General features: G+C 52.9%; 1 protein-coding gene across 3 annotated transcripts in view; it reads right to left on the bottom strand.

Annotated features, from left to right (window-relative positions):
- The window catches only part of ARMH4 (armadillo like helical domain containing 4), a 57,497-nt gene extending 45,978 nt beyond the window's left edge, over window positions 1-11,519 (bottom strand). For 2 of the 3 annotated variants that reach the window (XM_038139261.1, XM_038139262.1), the window contains exons 1-4: window positions 11,465-11,519; window positions 4,253-5,624; window positions 3,206-3,418; window positions 1,698-1,916 (exon numbers count right to left, since the gene is read on the bottom strand). In XM_038139261.1, the coding sequence (XP_037995189.1) occupies window positions 1,698-1,916; window positions 3,206-3,418; window positions 4,253-5,582 (1,762 nt within the window). In that variant the 5' untranslated portion in view covers window positions 5,583-5,624; window positions 11,465-11,519. Of the gene's footprint in view, window positions 1-1,697; window positions 1,917-3,205; window positions 3,419-4,252; window positions 5,625-10,830; window positions 10,904-11,464 lie in introns of those variants that run through there. The other variant, XM_038139260.1, reaches the window with a different exon arrangement.
- Window positions 11,520-12,169: the final 650 nt, after the last annotated feature.

Here is a 12,169-nt window from a genome sequence, read left to right as displayed (position 1 = left end):
GGAGCTTTAAAGGAAAGCACCCCCAAACATCTTGGATCTGGCAGCATCTAAACATTCTGAGAACAAACAGCAGGAACTCTAATTCTGGGAGCTAAGCTTCCAAATGCCACTCCACCATGAGGAAGCCATACCCTCCAATTGCCACTGAGCAAAAAAAGATGTTAAGAGAGCAGAGTTGTAGCTCAAAAAGCTTCCTTTGTGCTTAACTGGGGCAGCACCATCCCCAGGCAGAAAGCCTTTCCCCAAATGATAATTGTAATTGTCCCATTTTACAAGATGTGGATTCATCATCCCCAGCACCAGGGATCCTTCTGGCCCCCTGCACACAGAGGTCTAGGCTGAGCAGAGGAGATTTAGACCACAAAAGCTGTGCCAGTTGTCAAATGCACACAGCACAAAGGGCCCCATGTCTCTTGGAGAACAGGCACCTGCAGAGCCAAGAAACCCAGATTTCCACTTGAGTCCTCATCTTTGAGTGCACCTGGCCCAGCTACAGCCCACATCTGCCTTTAGAGGAGCCCAGAGAAGAGAAAACAGAGTGCAGAAGGAATCAAAGAAAGTTGCATCAGTCCTGTATTGGAGCAGAAAGACTTTTTTTTAAATGCCTGTGCAGAAGGTCTCATTAAATTGAGAGACCAATGCTCAGCTGAAACTGAAATCCCTCTTATCTTCCCATGCAGAAACCCAGGCTTCTAAAGGAGATCCCAGAGGGCTATAAAACACTTTAGCCTCCTGAATCACACTGCTCTTGCTAAGCAGAGACCTCATTTCCCAGCCTGAAGGATCAGGTTTTCCCTACACACATGACCTTTCCTTCCCCTGCTGCCACTCTCCCATCAGCACCACATCCCTGCTTTGCCAGGGACATCCAAGACTCATCCTGGCAAGGGCAAAATGCTGCAGTTGGAGTCCCAGAGAGCTCAGGGAAGGCTTCAAAGCCAGCAGCAAGCCAGGCACATGCAGTGGGGAAGACTCCCAGCTTCTGCTGCCCTCTAAACTCCACAGGAGTGAGAGTTATTGCTTCCTGCAGAGAAAAGATGCTGATGAGCTGTTGTCTGGAGCACCCCACCTCTACTCAGAGGAGAAATACCATCTGGCAGTGCCACCCTGGAGAGCTGCCAACCTTTGCAGTAAAATACTAAGGCAGGAGAAGGTCAAGATAAAGGAAGGGGAGCAAAACCAGGCAGAAAGATTAATTCCTGCCAGGTGGTATCAGCCCAGAGACTGGAGCACGGAACTGGATGGATGAGCAAGCAGAGAGGAGTTCAAGTAGGAAAAGGAGCAAGGAACACTTCTCTGCAGGAAATCTGTGGGTGAGGTGAGCAGAAGGCAGGTCAGAGCTGCAGCCCAGCTCCAGGGCAGGATCTGCTTTGCCTCAGCACCCCGTGGTGGGTGTTCCCTGTCACACCGGGTGCACACACCAGCATTACAGGTGTGCAGAGCAACAGCAACACCACTGCAGCTCCCTAGCCAGGAGAAAACCCACCCCCCAATCCACCACAGCCAGTGGAATTTCAGGCATCCTCCAGGACACTGCTCACTGCTCGCTTCCTGTGCCTCCTGGGAGAGCACAGGCTGTCCAACACCTTTATTGGGAACAGTAAGATGTGCACACGGGTGGGAGGCAAACAGACAAACTGGGGGCTGTCAGGGCAGGGGTGGCACTCCACAGGAGGCCCCCTGGGGCCCAGGGGTACCTTCAGACTCCAGGCGGTCCAGCCCGTAGGTGCCAGCTGTGCTGGTCCTCCTGGCAGAGGGAAGAGCTGTTCTCCTGGCAGAGGAGGCCACTGCTGCTGGAGTTACCAGGACCACAGTTCTGCTGGCTGGCTCCTCTGTCTGTCCAGCTGGGGTAGAAGACATCCCACCAGGGGCTGGGACAGCTCTCTCACTGGTGAGCAGGATCCCATCTGTGAGATCTACAGGAGACAGGAAACAGCGACCATTCAGCATAACAAGATCTTACAAAAACCCAAGAAAATCCTTAAACTTTCATTAACTCAAAGGAAGTTATTAAACTTCTTCCTTTGAGATGTGGCTCAGCTGGAATGAAACTTTCTCCTCAGGGGCAGACAGCAAAGGAAGTTCCCCTTAATAAGGGGGGAACCCTTAAAGGTTTTCATTCCATTGCTTTAAGGACTACCCATCACCACACCCTTGCAAGATCAGAGCACCAAGCCACCAGTTGAGAACTGAGCCAAGTGACAGACCTAACAGTTCATTACAAAGGTAAAAGTTGGTTGAATTTATAATTAAATCCCAGAAGCAAATTCAATCAGTGGAATCCGCCAGAAGAACCTTCTCCCCCTTACAAACAGACCCCAAATTCAGAGATACCATGCAAACAGCTTTTTTTCTTTTGATGCCCTGCAACACAAGGATTGCCAGAAAATCTGCCCAGCAGCATTTCCATTGCAATGGCCCCCACTACTACAGAAACACACTCCAGCTCAAAGTCAGCCTCGTGCTGAGGGAGCCCTTGCTACACTCCTGCCAGGAAGACAGGTTCCAAAATGCACCTGCCAAGGTGACACCAGACCAGCAGGCAAGCTGGGAGTCTTCCCCACCGCATGTGCCTGGCTTGCTGCTGGCTTTGAAGCCTTCCCTGAGCTCTCTGGGACTCCAGCTGCAGCATTTTGCCCTTGCCAGGATGCATGAACATGACTGCTTAGAGCATTTCTGTATGAGCTACATCAGCCTGAGAACAAACCCCCCCTCCTCAGTGGAGGTGAATATCACTGCAGGCTTCCACACCCAAGGGCTTGCCAGGCTCTTGCAGGAGGGGGTCCTTCCCCCACCACTGGCTCCCAAGGAACCCTGATGAACCATTTTCACCCTCTGGACTGAGCATCAGCAATCTGTGACTGCCTTGGGTTCCAGAAGAACTCTCCCTCCATAAATAAATTTTTCAAGTGTCTAAACCTAAAGGCAGCTTGCTAGCAAGGACAGGTAGGAGGTTTGTGTGGTTTGGGGCAATTTTTTTAACCTCTACTCCACTTATTTGGGGCAAAAAAGCCCATCTGCTGGCAAATTCCAGTGTGGTGGATCTCATGGCATGGGCAGAAAGCAATGGCAGGCCAGGTTTAGAGGCAGAGGGCACAAGGTTAGCAAAAAATGTCACTGAAATAAGGAAGTTGCATTGAGACTGGAGCGTGACACTGGTTCCAGATGTACCATCCCATCTTGTGTCCTTGAAGCAGAACCCTACCTTCTGCATCCACAGGGCTCCCTGGGGAGGAGGCAGCAGCTGCCAGCAGCACCTCGGTGGCACTGGGAGCTGTCAGTATCTGGGTGTCCTCCCCACTGTTCTCCTGAGGAAAGCTGGCAGCCCCTGCTCCCTGGGTGGCACCAGGCACCTCTGTCACAGCAGAAACAGCAGCAGCAGCCTCCTGGGCAGCTGTTGTCACCTCCTCAGCAGCACCTACAGCAAGAACACGTGTCAGGGCAGGCTCACAGGACAGCTGACAGCAGCAGAGCACACATCTGAAGCAATATGAGAGGAACAGAACTCCATGCTTTAACAACTCCAGAGCCACAGGGCCAGCAGCAGGTCCAGCCTTCAGTGTCCAGCTCCCACTGAAGCCTCAGCTACGCAGAAGGGTTGATTTTTGTGGCACAAGTCTTAATAGACAGTGTTGTTTCCCCAACATCTGGGAAACAGCAGAGAGGCAGCCTGCTGACAAGTCAAGTGCTTATAAATTAATCTAGAAATTAATCAGTCAGGTTGCAGCACCAGCCTGCAATTAGCTTCCTTTCTTTTGCAGCAAAAATTAGGTCTTTTGGATGCAGTGAAGGGAAATCATCCTTTTGCATCTGCAGCCAAAGAGGGAAGAATAAAGATGCCCAGCAATTAAAAAGTCCTCATCAACCTAGAAACATGCCCAACATCTGACCTGTTTTTTTTAAGCATTTCCTTTATATTTTAAACCACAAGTAGGAATAATGTCATGAGGCTGAAGGTGCCATCTCTGGAGGTAGACACAGGGCCAGGTGACACCATCAGGCTCTGGCAGGCTGTCCAGGAGTTCTGCCTGCAGGTAAGAGTGGGGACAAGCCCTGGGCAGCCACAGCTTCACCATGGGGTGAGGAGACAGCCCCAGGAGTTTCTGTCACAAGGGCCAGCAGCTTCTGCACAGACCTGAGCACCCTTACCCGCCTAAAGGCATTTAAGACATCAGGGGTTCACAGGCTGCTGGCACAGCTCACTTTAAATCCCAGAAATGAGAGGCAAGTGTCTGTAACAGGCAAGTTTTACCTTTCCATGAACTCTCCAGAGTAGGAGAGAGCTCAGGCTGGGTATCTGTCACCACAGCAGCCTCCGGCTGTGACAGAGGGACACTTTTCTCCTCCTCTGCTGTGACTGCACTTATGTTTTCCAGCGAGCCAAGATCAGCTGAGCCTGCATCTGACAGGTTCCCAGTGTGGAAAGCAGTGCTGCTGCCTGGGGAAGGTGCTGGCAGCTCCTCCCCTTGCACTGGCACTGTGCAGTTGCTCTCCTTGGCAAGCTCAGGCGCTGGTGGAGGGGACACTGGGGAGGGCACGGCTCTTGTGGCATCCTCTTCCTCCCCCACACCTTCCTGGGTGGACCGGGATACTTCTGTTGTCCCCAGCTCCTCTGTCACCTCCTCATGAGACACGCTTCCCCCTTGACTGACGTCCCCCAGTTTGGTGTCATCCCAGTCAGGTGGCACAGTGTCCACAGGGGGGATGGTGACAGTGCCGGCCGTAGTGGGCAGCTCCTGTTGTGTGACACCTGTCCCGGCTCCTGGGTGAAGGAAGGCCTCAGTTGCCACAAGGGGATGTTTGGCAGCCACAGATGTTGGTGGAGCCAGGGATTTCAGAGGGCTCCCTGTGTGGGCTCTCAGCATTTCCAGCCCAGAGGTGACACCTGCAGCCTGGGGACTTGGGATGACAAGGCGGTCACTTGCTGCTTCCCAGCTGGGAGAGCTGGGGCTCAGTGTGGGCTGGGGCACAGCTGAGAGGTGTGAGCTGCTCTCCGCTTCCTCCTCCTCCTCCACAGTGGTCCCGGAGAGGGGGTTTGCCGAGGGGCCAGCAGAGCTGGGCTCCACTGCCACACCACCCTCGGTTGTGGCCTCACCAACAGGGCCACCAGACTCCTCCTGGACTGGGGGGCTCAGCGTGGTCACAGCTGTGGTCAGCATGGCCCTGAGTGCTTCATCCTCACCCAGCTGTGGCTCAGTGGGAGCCAGCTCCTCCTGATGCCCAGCAGGCAGCGCCCCAGCAGAGGGGTGACCCCCCAGGCCCTGGCTGCTGGGCACAACATGGCTCGGGCTGGCAGGGAGTGCTTCTTCTGCAGTGAAAGCTTCCTCTAAGGGTGTTCCAGATGGCTGTGCTGACACTGCACATGGCTCCTCAGAAACTGTCTGCTCAGAAGGGCCCAGATTGTTTTTCAAGTCCACCATGGCTGTCCTTTCATCTTCCAGCCCATTCCCTGCCCAGGGGCCACGCTGGACCTTCGTCACATCCCCGTCCTCCAGAGGCTGAGCAAGGCACGGCAGGCTGGAGGACAAGAGCAGGATGCTGCAGGTGAGCACACAGATATTAAATCCTTTTGATCTCCTCATGGCTGAGAGGAGATGTGTCCAGAAGCCTGCAAATCCAGAGACCTAGGAGGGGAAAAAGGAACCAAGGTTACACATACCCATAACCAACCACAGACCCAGGGCCTTAAATAATGGGAGACCAAGTCTATGGCCAGTTGTGAACAGACCCCTCCTACACATTCCAAGCAATGAATTCCCCCATCTGTTTCTCTCTTCCCAGCCTACCCTACCTGAAGATGCCAGACAAAAACCAAATGTTGATCTGAAGCCCAGGACAGACCCTGCCCAGCTCTCACCCCAGCAGCAGTGCCATGCTCTACCCAGCAGGCATCAGACCTGCAAGCAATGGTGTGGAGCAACCTGTTTGTCCTGAGCCAAGTCCAAAAATGATGCTTGTCAGGGCCATGAAGGCTCAGGTTTGTCCTGGCCAGCCCTGTTCTGTGCATTGGCACAGGAGGAGACCAAGGAAGCTGCATGGAGAACAAGATGTGTCTGTGGGGGACAGCACAGCACCAGAGCCACACCAGGAGGCTTGAGGGCTGCATCATGTCCTGGCTGAGATCCTTGGCCCCACAGAGGAAGCTCCAGCCCCGAGAGCAGCACTGCAGCATTAGCACAGTGCCCATGCTGCACTGCACCAGGGAGGCACTTCCAGAAGGCTTCATGTCCAGAACCACCCTGTGAGCTGAGGGTTTCCAAGAGAGCACTGAACCTGGAGGCCAGCAGCGATGCAGCCAGCTGACAGCCTGCCCTTGGCAAGCTCTGCTGCCTCCAGGCACACAGCTCCAGCTTCCAGCCACCTCCCTTGGGCATGTGCCTCAGTCCTGGGCTTGCTACTCCACCACTCCAGAGCAGAAGAGCATCCCAGAGCAGAGGACCATCCCATCCAGGGCCCCACTCAGTGGTCACAGCAGTGCCACAACACAACAAACACCCCTCTGGCACAGCGGATCTGGCAGCTGCTCAGGGGCACAGACAAGCCCTATGCAAGGGCCTCCAGCCATCAGCATCTTCAAGTTCTCTCATGTGTTCCTCCAGTTCTGGGATCCCCAGCATGAGAAAGAGCTTGACCTGTTTGGGTAAGCCCAAAGAAGAGCCACCAAAGAGATCACAGGGCTGGAGCACCTCCGTTACAGACACAGGCTCAGAGAGTTGGAAGGTGGAGAAGACAAGGCTCCAGGGACACACTGGATCACCTTCCAGTGCCTAAAGTAGTTCCAAGAGAGCTGGAGAGGGACTTTGGACAAGGGCATGGAGGGACAGAGCAAGGAGGAATGGCTTTCACCTGACAAAGAGTAGGTTTAGATTAGATATTAGGAATAAATTATTGACTGAGGGCGATGAGGACCTGGCACAGGTTACCCAGAGGAGCTGTGGCTGCCCTGGATCCCTGGAAGTGTCCAAGGCCAGGGTGGATGAGGCTTGGAGCAGCCTGAGATAGTGGAAGGTGTCCCTGCCCATGGCAGGGGGTGGAATGAGGTGAGATTTTATCATTCCCAAGTGAACTGCTCTTCCCTTTGGGCTGCAGGAATAACAAATATCAGTAAGGAAAGAGGCTGGGCTTGTCAGAACCACCCCTCAGTCTTCCAAAGAACAGCAAAGGTCACCCTATGCAGTGCCACTGCTCATGGGCACCAGGATAAATCCCTGAACTCACCACCAGAAGTATCACTCACATTTGTACCCAGAGAGTGCAGCAGCACAGCTCAGAATTAACCACTGCAGGCTCCAGCATCTGGCTGAGCCTTCAGGGCACACTGAGTCACTTTTTCCATGCTCCCTGAAGCCTCATCCCAGCAGTTTGTGCTGCTGGAATAATTCCCCATCACAGGCCACACACATGCACCAGGTGCTCAGGGACAAGCAGAAGCCACCAAAAAGCTCTTCACCAGCCCAGACACCTTCCACTTTATTTTTAGCATCTTCCATCTCTGAAGGATGGGTGGCCACACATCTATTTTCTCTATCCCCTCCCTAAAAAAAATAGCTGAAAACTGACAATATTTAGGCCTTTTCCCAGGCTAATTCTTGATGCACTTTTGTAATTAAAAAGCACTAAGAATATATTATGCAAGTTAAATTGTTAGTACTTAACTACATGCATCTGCCTCACCATGCAGCTGAATATAAATCATGTTCACCTCAACACCCCTCTAGCAAGTGCCTGTTAAGAGCAGGCATATTGAAATATCAAGAAGTTGGGTTTTCTCTATTTAAAAAATAGTTTGGTTTTAAATACAGCTTCTGAAGAAGTCAGGAGCATTTAGGTGGCACAAATGCTTTCAGCAGTGCTTAAACACAAACAGAACTCCAGCTGCACTTGAAAAGCACTTCTCTTGAAGTCATATACATTATACATATGTATATACACATCTGTACAGATATTTTGTAGCTTTCTAGCTCTAGGCTCTCAAATAGCCCACGATATTCAGGATGTGGTTAGCAGGAGAACCAAAATGCTCATCTCCTCCCAACAAATTTACTCCATATTTACTAGAACCTTTTCTCCTTCTGGGGGGTAGATAACACGGGCACTCAATACCAGCCTGATAAAAGAGTTCCTGGCATCCTTCAGGGCAGCTTCATATTGTTTCTACCAATCTGAAAAGCCCTGCTGGTCATAATCCTACATTTCTATAGGGCAAAAAACCATATTGGAGAGTTATTTGCTCTGGAAATCCACAACAGGCAGATGTAAGCTAACCTAGACCTTCACACTCAGTGAAAGCAGGAGATAGTGGCACAGAGCTTGCTGCAGGATAATGGCACAGGTTCACACTTCAAAGAAGATTAGTCAGGGCTTAACATCTACTTAGCTTTAGGAAGAGGCTGGATTAGAGAGTGTATGAACAGCAGTGACCTGGCTATCTCCTTAAGCAGAGTTTGACACCTTGCTGAAGCACTTCCACTGAATGCAGAAGCTGCAGAGCAGGCTGTTCCTCAAGCTGCACCGGGTTACATTTCTCCTCCCATCTGGCTATTTTTATAGCCAGCCTGCTCCCCAGCCCCAGCCAGGCTGGAGCACCCTGCCCTGACCAAGCACCTCCTCCGTAGTAAGGCTGAGCTTTCCTGCAAGCAGCTTGAGGGTAGCAACTCAATATTTCACACCGCAGGAACTCCTCGTCCCCAGATCTCACCTGGCATCCTCAGAGCTGAAGCCCTGGAGGCAGCTGCCAAGCACTGGCCAAGCTCTCAGTGGAAAACTAATCCTTGCTTCCAATAGGAAGCACACACTGAGGGCAAGAGACAGTGCCAGCTACTTCCCCTGCACTCAATAACAACAAATCCCAGGAGATGCAGTTCCTCCAGCCGCAAAGGCAGCGCAACTGCAGGCAGCCAGGGAGCTTTATCTTCAGCATGGAAAATAATAACTTTTCTTATAACACCTGGGAGGCTGGGAAAAAAAAAAAACCACACAAAGAACTGCTAGGCTGAAAACAGGCCAAAACTGGACATCTCCAGGAGCTACCCACAAGAATAAGAACCATCCACCTCAGTGGGGAAGTCAGGAAGCTGAGGGACAATAAATATAAATTGGTCACCAGCTGAGGCAGTCTCAGACTCAGTTGGATCTTTCTGAGCCAGGCTGCTTGCCTGCTCCACACAATTAGCATTTGCAGTGGTTATTAAACCATTAACCCCTCTGAATTCTGGAGGCTTCTTTGAGATCAGCTCTTGGGGGGCCCAACAAAAGGCAGCTCAGAAGGAGCCCCAGCCTGTTATGGTCACTCCAGCAGGGCAGGCTTGCAGGGGACCGGCACAGAGCAGAGCAGCTGTCTCTCCTTCAATAGCTGCTCCTTGCATGGACCAGTGGTTTGTGGAGACATGCTGCAAAGGATTAAGCTCCCCCTCTGTCCCAGCTGTGTGCAGCTACTCCCTTTGAGAGCTTTTTAAGAGCTTCACCCAGCCAGCTTACTTAGAGAAAACAACTCCCTTCTCGCTTCCCCCCTCAAAAAAAAAAAAAAAAAAAAAGCTGTTTTTTCTGTCTTTGACAAGTTATGGCTATGTTTCTAGCCAAATTGTTGAAACGGTATGGAAAAAACAAGTACCGAGTTTTTAACTCCCTTGAATTAATAACTCTGCTCTAACAATCCCTCCGGCACAGGGAGGACACTCGCAAGCTGAAGCACCTGCATGCATCATAAAGCAGAGGGCAGGAGACGAACAGGTCAGCCCCAGCCAAATCCGCCTTGCCTTTGAAAAGAGCTTCTCACACCTCCAAGAACAAGCGTGGTGCCAGCCCGGGCTGCCGGAACAGTCCTGGGTGTGCTCAGCTCCGAAATTCACCGACAAGTGAAATTCACTGACATTTCGTAAGGGAACCGGACAAAAAAAAAAAGCTGCAAATCTTTTAATGTGAAGATTTAGCCAAAACATACAAGTCCAACAACTGCCAGCCGTCAAGTGCTCCGTTACAGGGTGCTAATGTATGCCATCCGAGCCTCATTACTTGTGCTGAATACAAAAGGCAGCAGATAATACACTGCAGAGCTCCAACTCCTACTTTTGTGCACAAGCCGAGAAAAATGCCATCATCTCATCTCGCTTTATGTCCTTGCCCAGTTCAACCGAGCGAACTGGGGGGATGATGCCCTTCCAGCAACACACTTCGGTAACCAGACCCCGACCAGTTCGACCCCCTCCAACAGCTCAGTGAAATCCCAGCAGTGACACAACTCTACGCCAGCCACCAACACAAAGTCAGGTGAGGAAAAATTACGTCGAGACAAGCACACACACCAGAGGGGCACATCCTCGCCTACCCTTGAGGATGCATCCTTAAAAGCAAACAAATGAGATGTTAATATTCTGTATGGCCAGCTTCCCACCAGTCCCAGTGAGGCACCTTAATACATAATACATCACCTCCACTTCCAGCCTCGGCATTCCAGCTGGAGTTCTTTCAGGAGCCAGAGGCATGACATGTTTTAGGCATTATTCCCCCAGCCACCAAGCGATCCCTTGCTTTGTTCGGAACAGCACACGGACCACCTATGGAAATCCCTACTTGGATTTGCCCGTAAAAGCTGCATAGCTCTCCGTGGCTTCTGACCCTTGCCAGGTCCCCAGCACCACAAAAGTCTAAGGTCTACCGAATTCCTGAGGGATTAAGCCAGGGAGGAGGGGGTGTTGAGGAATGAGGCCAAAGGGTGCAGCAGTTTCCAGGCAGCAGAAGGACAGAAACGCCGCTCCCCAGCCTGCCCGGGAGCACAGGGACAGCGCTCGGCTCCCAACCAGCAAGAAACGCTCCACGATTTCAGCGCCTCACCTAACGCCGACAGAAACACCACACAGGAGGATCCTGAGTCCCTGCAGGTAAAGGTTTAAGAGCAGATTAAATGCACCTTGCCCGGCCCTTCTGGCTCGGGGTCCAGAGAAGGGGATTAGGGCTGGCTCAAGGCTTGATTACACCCAGCACTCCTGCTTGCCGGGCACAGCTCCATCTCCCCATCCTCCTTAGTCATATTTACAGGTGACTTTACATCCCAGAACGGCATTCTTTCCCCATCAGGCAGGGGATCAAGTGCGAACAACCTCCCGGGGATTCCTGCTGCCCAGGCCCGCAGCAGGACAGAGGGACAGCGGCGGTCATCCCCAAACCACCCCCGCGACAAACACACTCCCACCCCCAAAGACTTCCCGAGGGAGCCCACCGGGACCCCCATCCCAGCAGGACAAGGACCGCCCCGCTGCCCCTTCCCCATCCGCGGGGGCTGCGGGGACCAGCCGCTCGCCGGGAACAAAGAGCCGCGCCGAGGATGCGCTGCCCCGCGGGCAGCCGAGCATCGTCCGGAAAAAAAAAAAAAAAAAAAGCCACAAATCAATCCCGAACGCCAAGCCCGCGGGGCAACCGCGGCACGGGGCTGCGCTGCCGGCCGTGTGCGGGCGCGTCCCGGCCTCACCTGGCTCCCGCCGCCGCCGCCCGGTGCCTCGGCGCCGCGCTCCCCCAGCCCCGCGGCCGCACGGGCGGAGCGGAGCGGGCCGCCCACCGGCGGGCGGTGTCGGGGGCCGGCCCGCTCCGCCCGACCGCCGGCCCCCGCCCGCCTCCGGTGGGCTTCGTGCTCCCCCGACACCGGCAGCCCCCGGGAGGGGCCGCCCGCAGCCGCGTTTGGCGTCGGCTGCTTCTCCAGAGGGAAGTTTGAGCATCCAAGCGCTCGGTGCCCGCACCCAACTCTTCCCCAGTGCCTGACCCGAGGAGATGCCGCTCTTCGCTCACAAGGAGCTGTAAAAACAAGGCCTAAGGCACCCTTTAGTAGTTTTCCGTCTATTACAGATTGTCCTCCAGTGTTTTCAGATGCAGAGGTCACCTTCCCCTAATACACCCTCTGCAAAGGGGAACAACTTCTTAAATAACAACATCCGAATTAGAAGAGCTTTATTCAATTTCCCTTTTTTGATGCTTTGTTTTAAGCACCTATTTGGGCAGTACAGAGAAGGGTAAACAGCTTTACTTGTGCTTTCCTCCTCCCACCTATTTTTTTTTTTTTTTCAATAAAACCCCCATAGCCAACAAGGGAGGAAAACATTTAGATCATCAGGTCCCGGCTCTCACATCAAAACATTTTGCCAAAGAGCAACTCAGAAGCCCATACCTTGACTCCAAGCCT

This window comes from Motacilla alba, chromosome 5, assembly GCF_015832195.1.
Source record: "Motacilla alba alba isolate MOTALB_02 chromosome 5, Motacilla_alba_V1.0_pri, whole genome shotgun sequence".
In the NCBI taxonomy this organism is placed as follows: Eukaryota; Metazoa; Chordata; class Aves; order Passeriformes; family Motacillidae; genus Motacilla; species Motacilla alba.
Note: the sequence above shows the minus strand (reverse complement) of the source record. Positions and strands in the feature narration are given on the sequence as shown.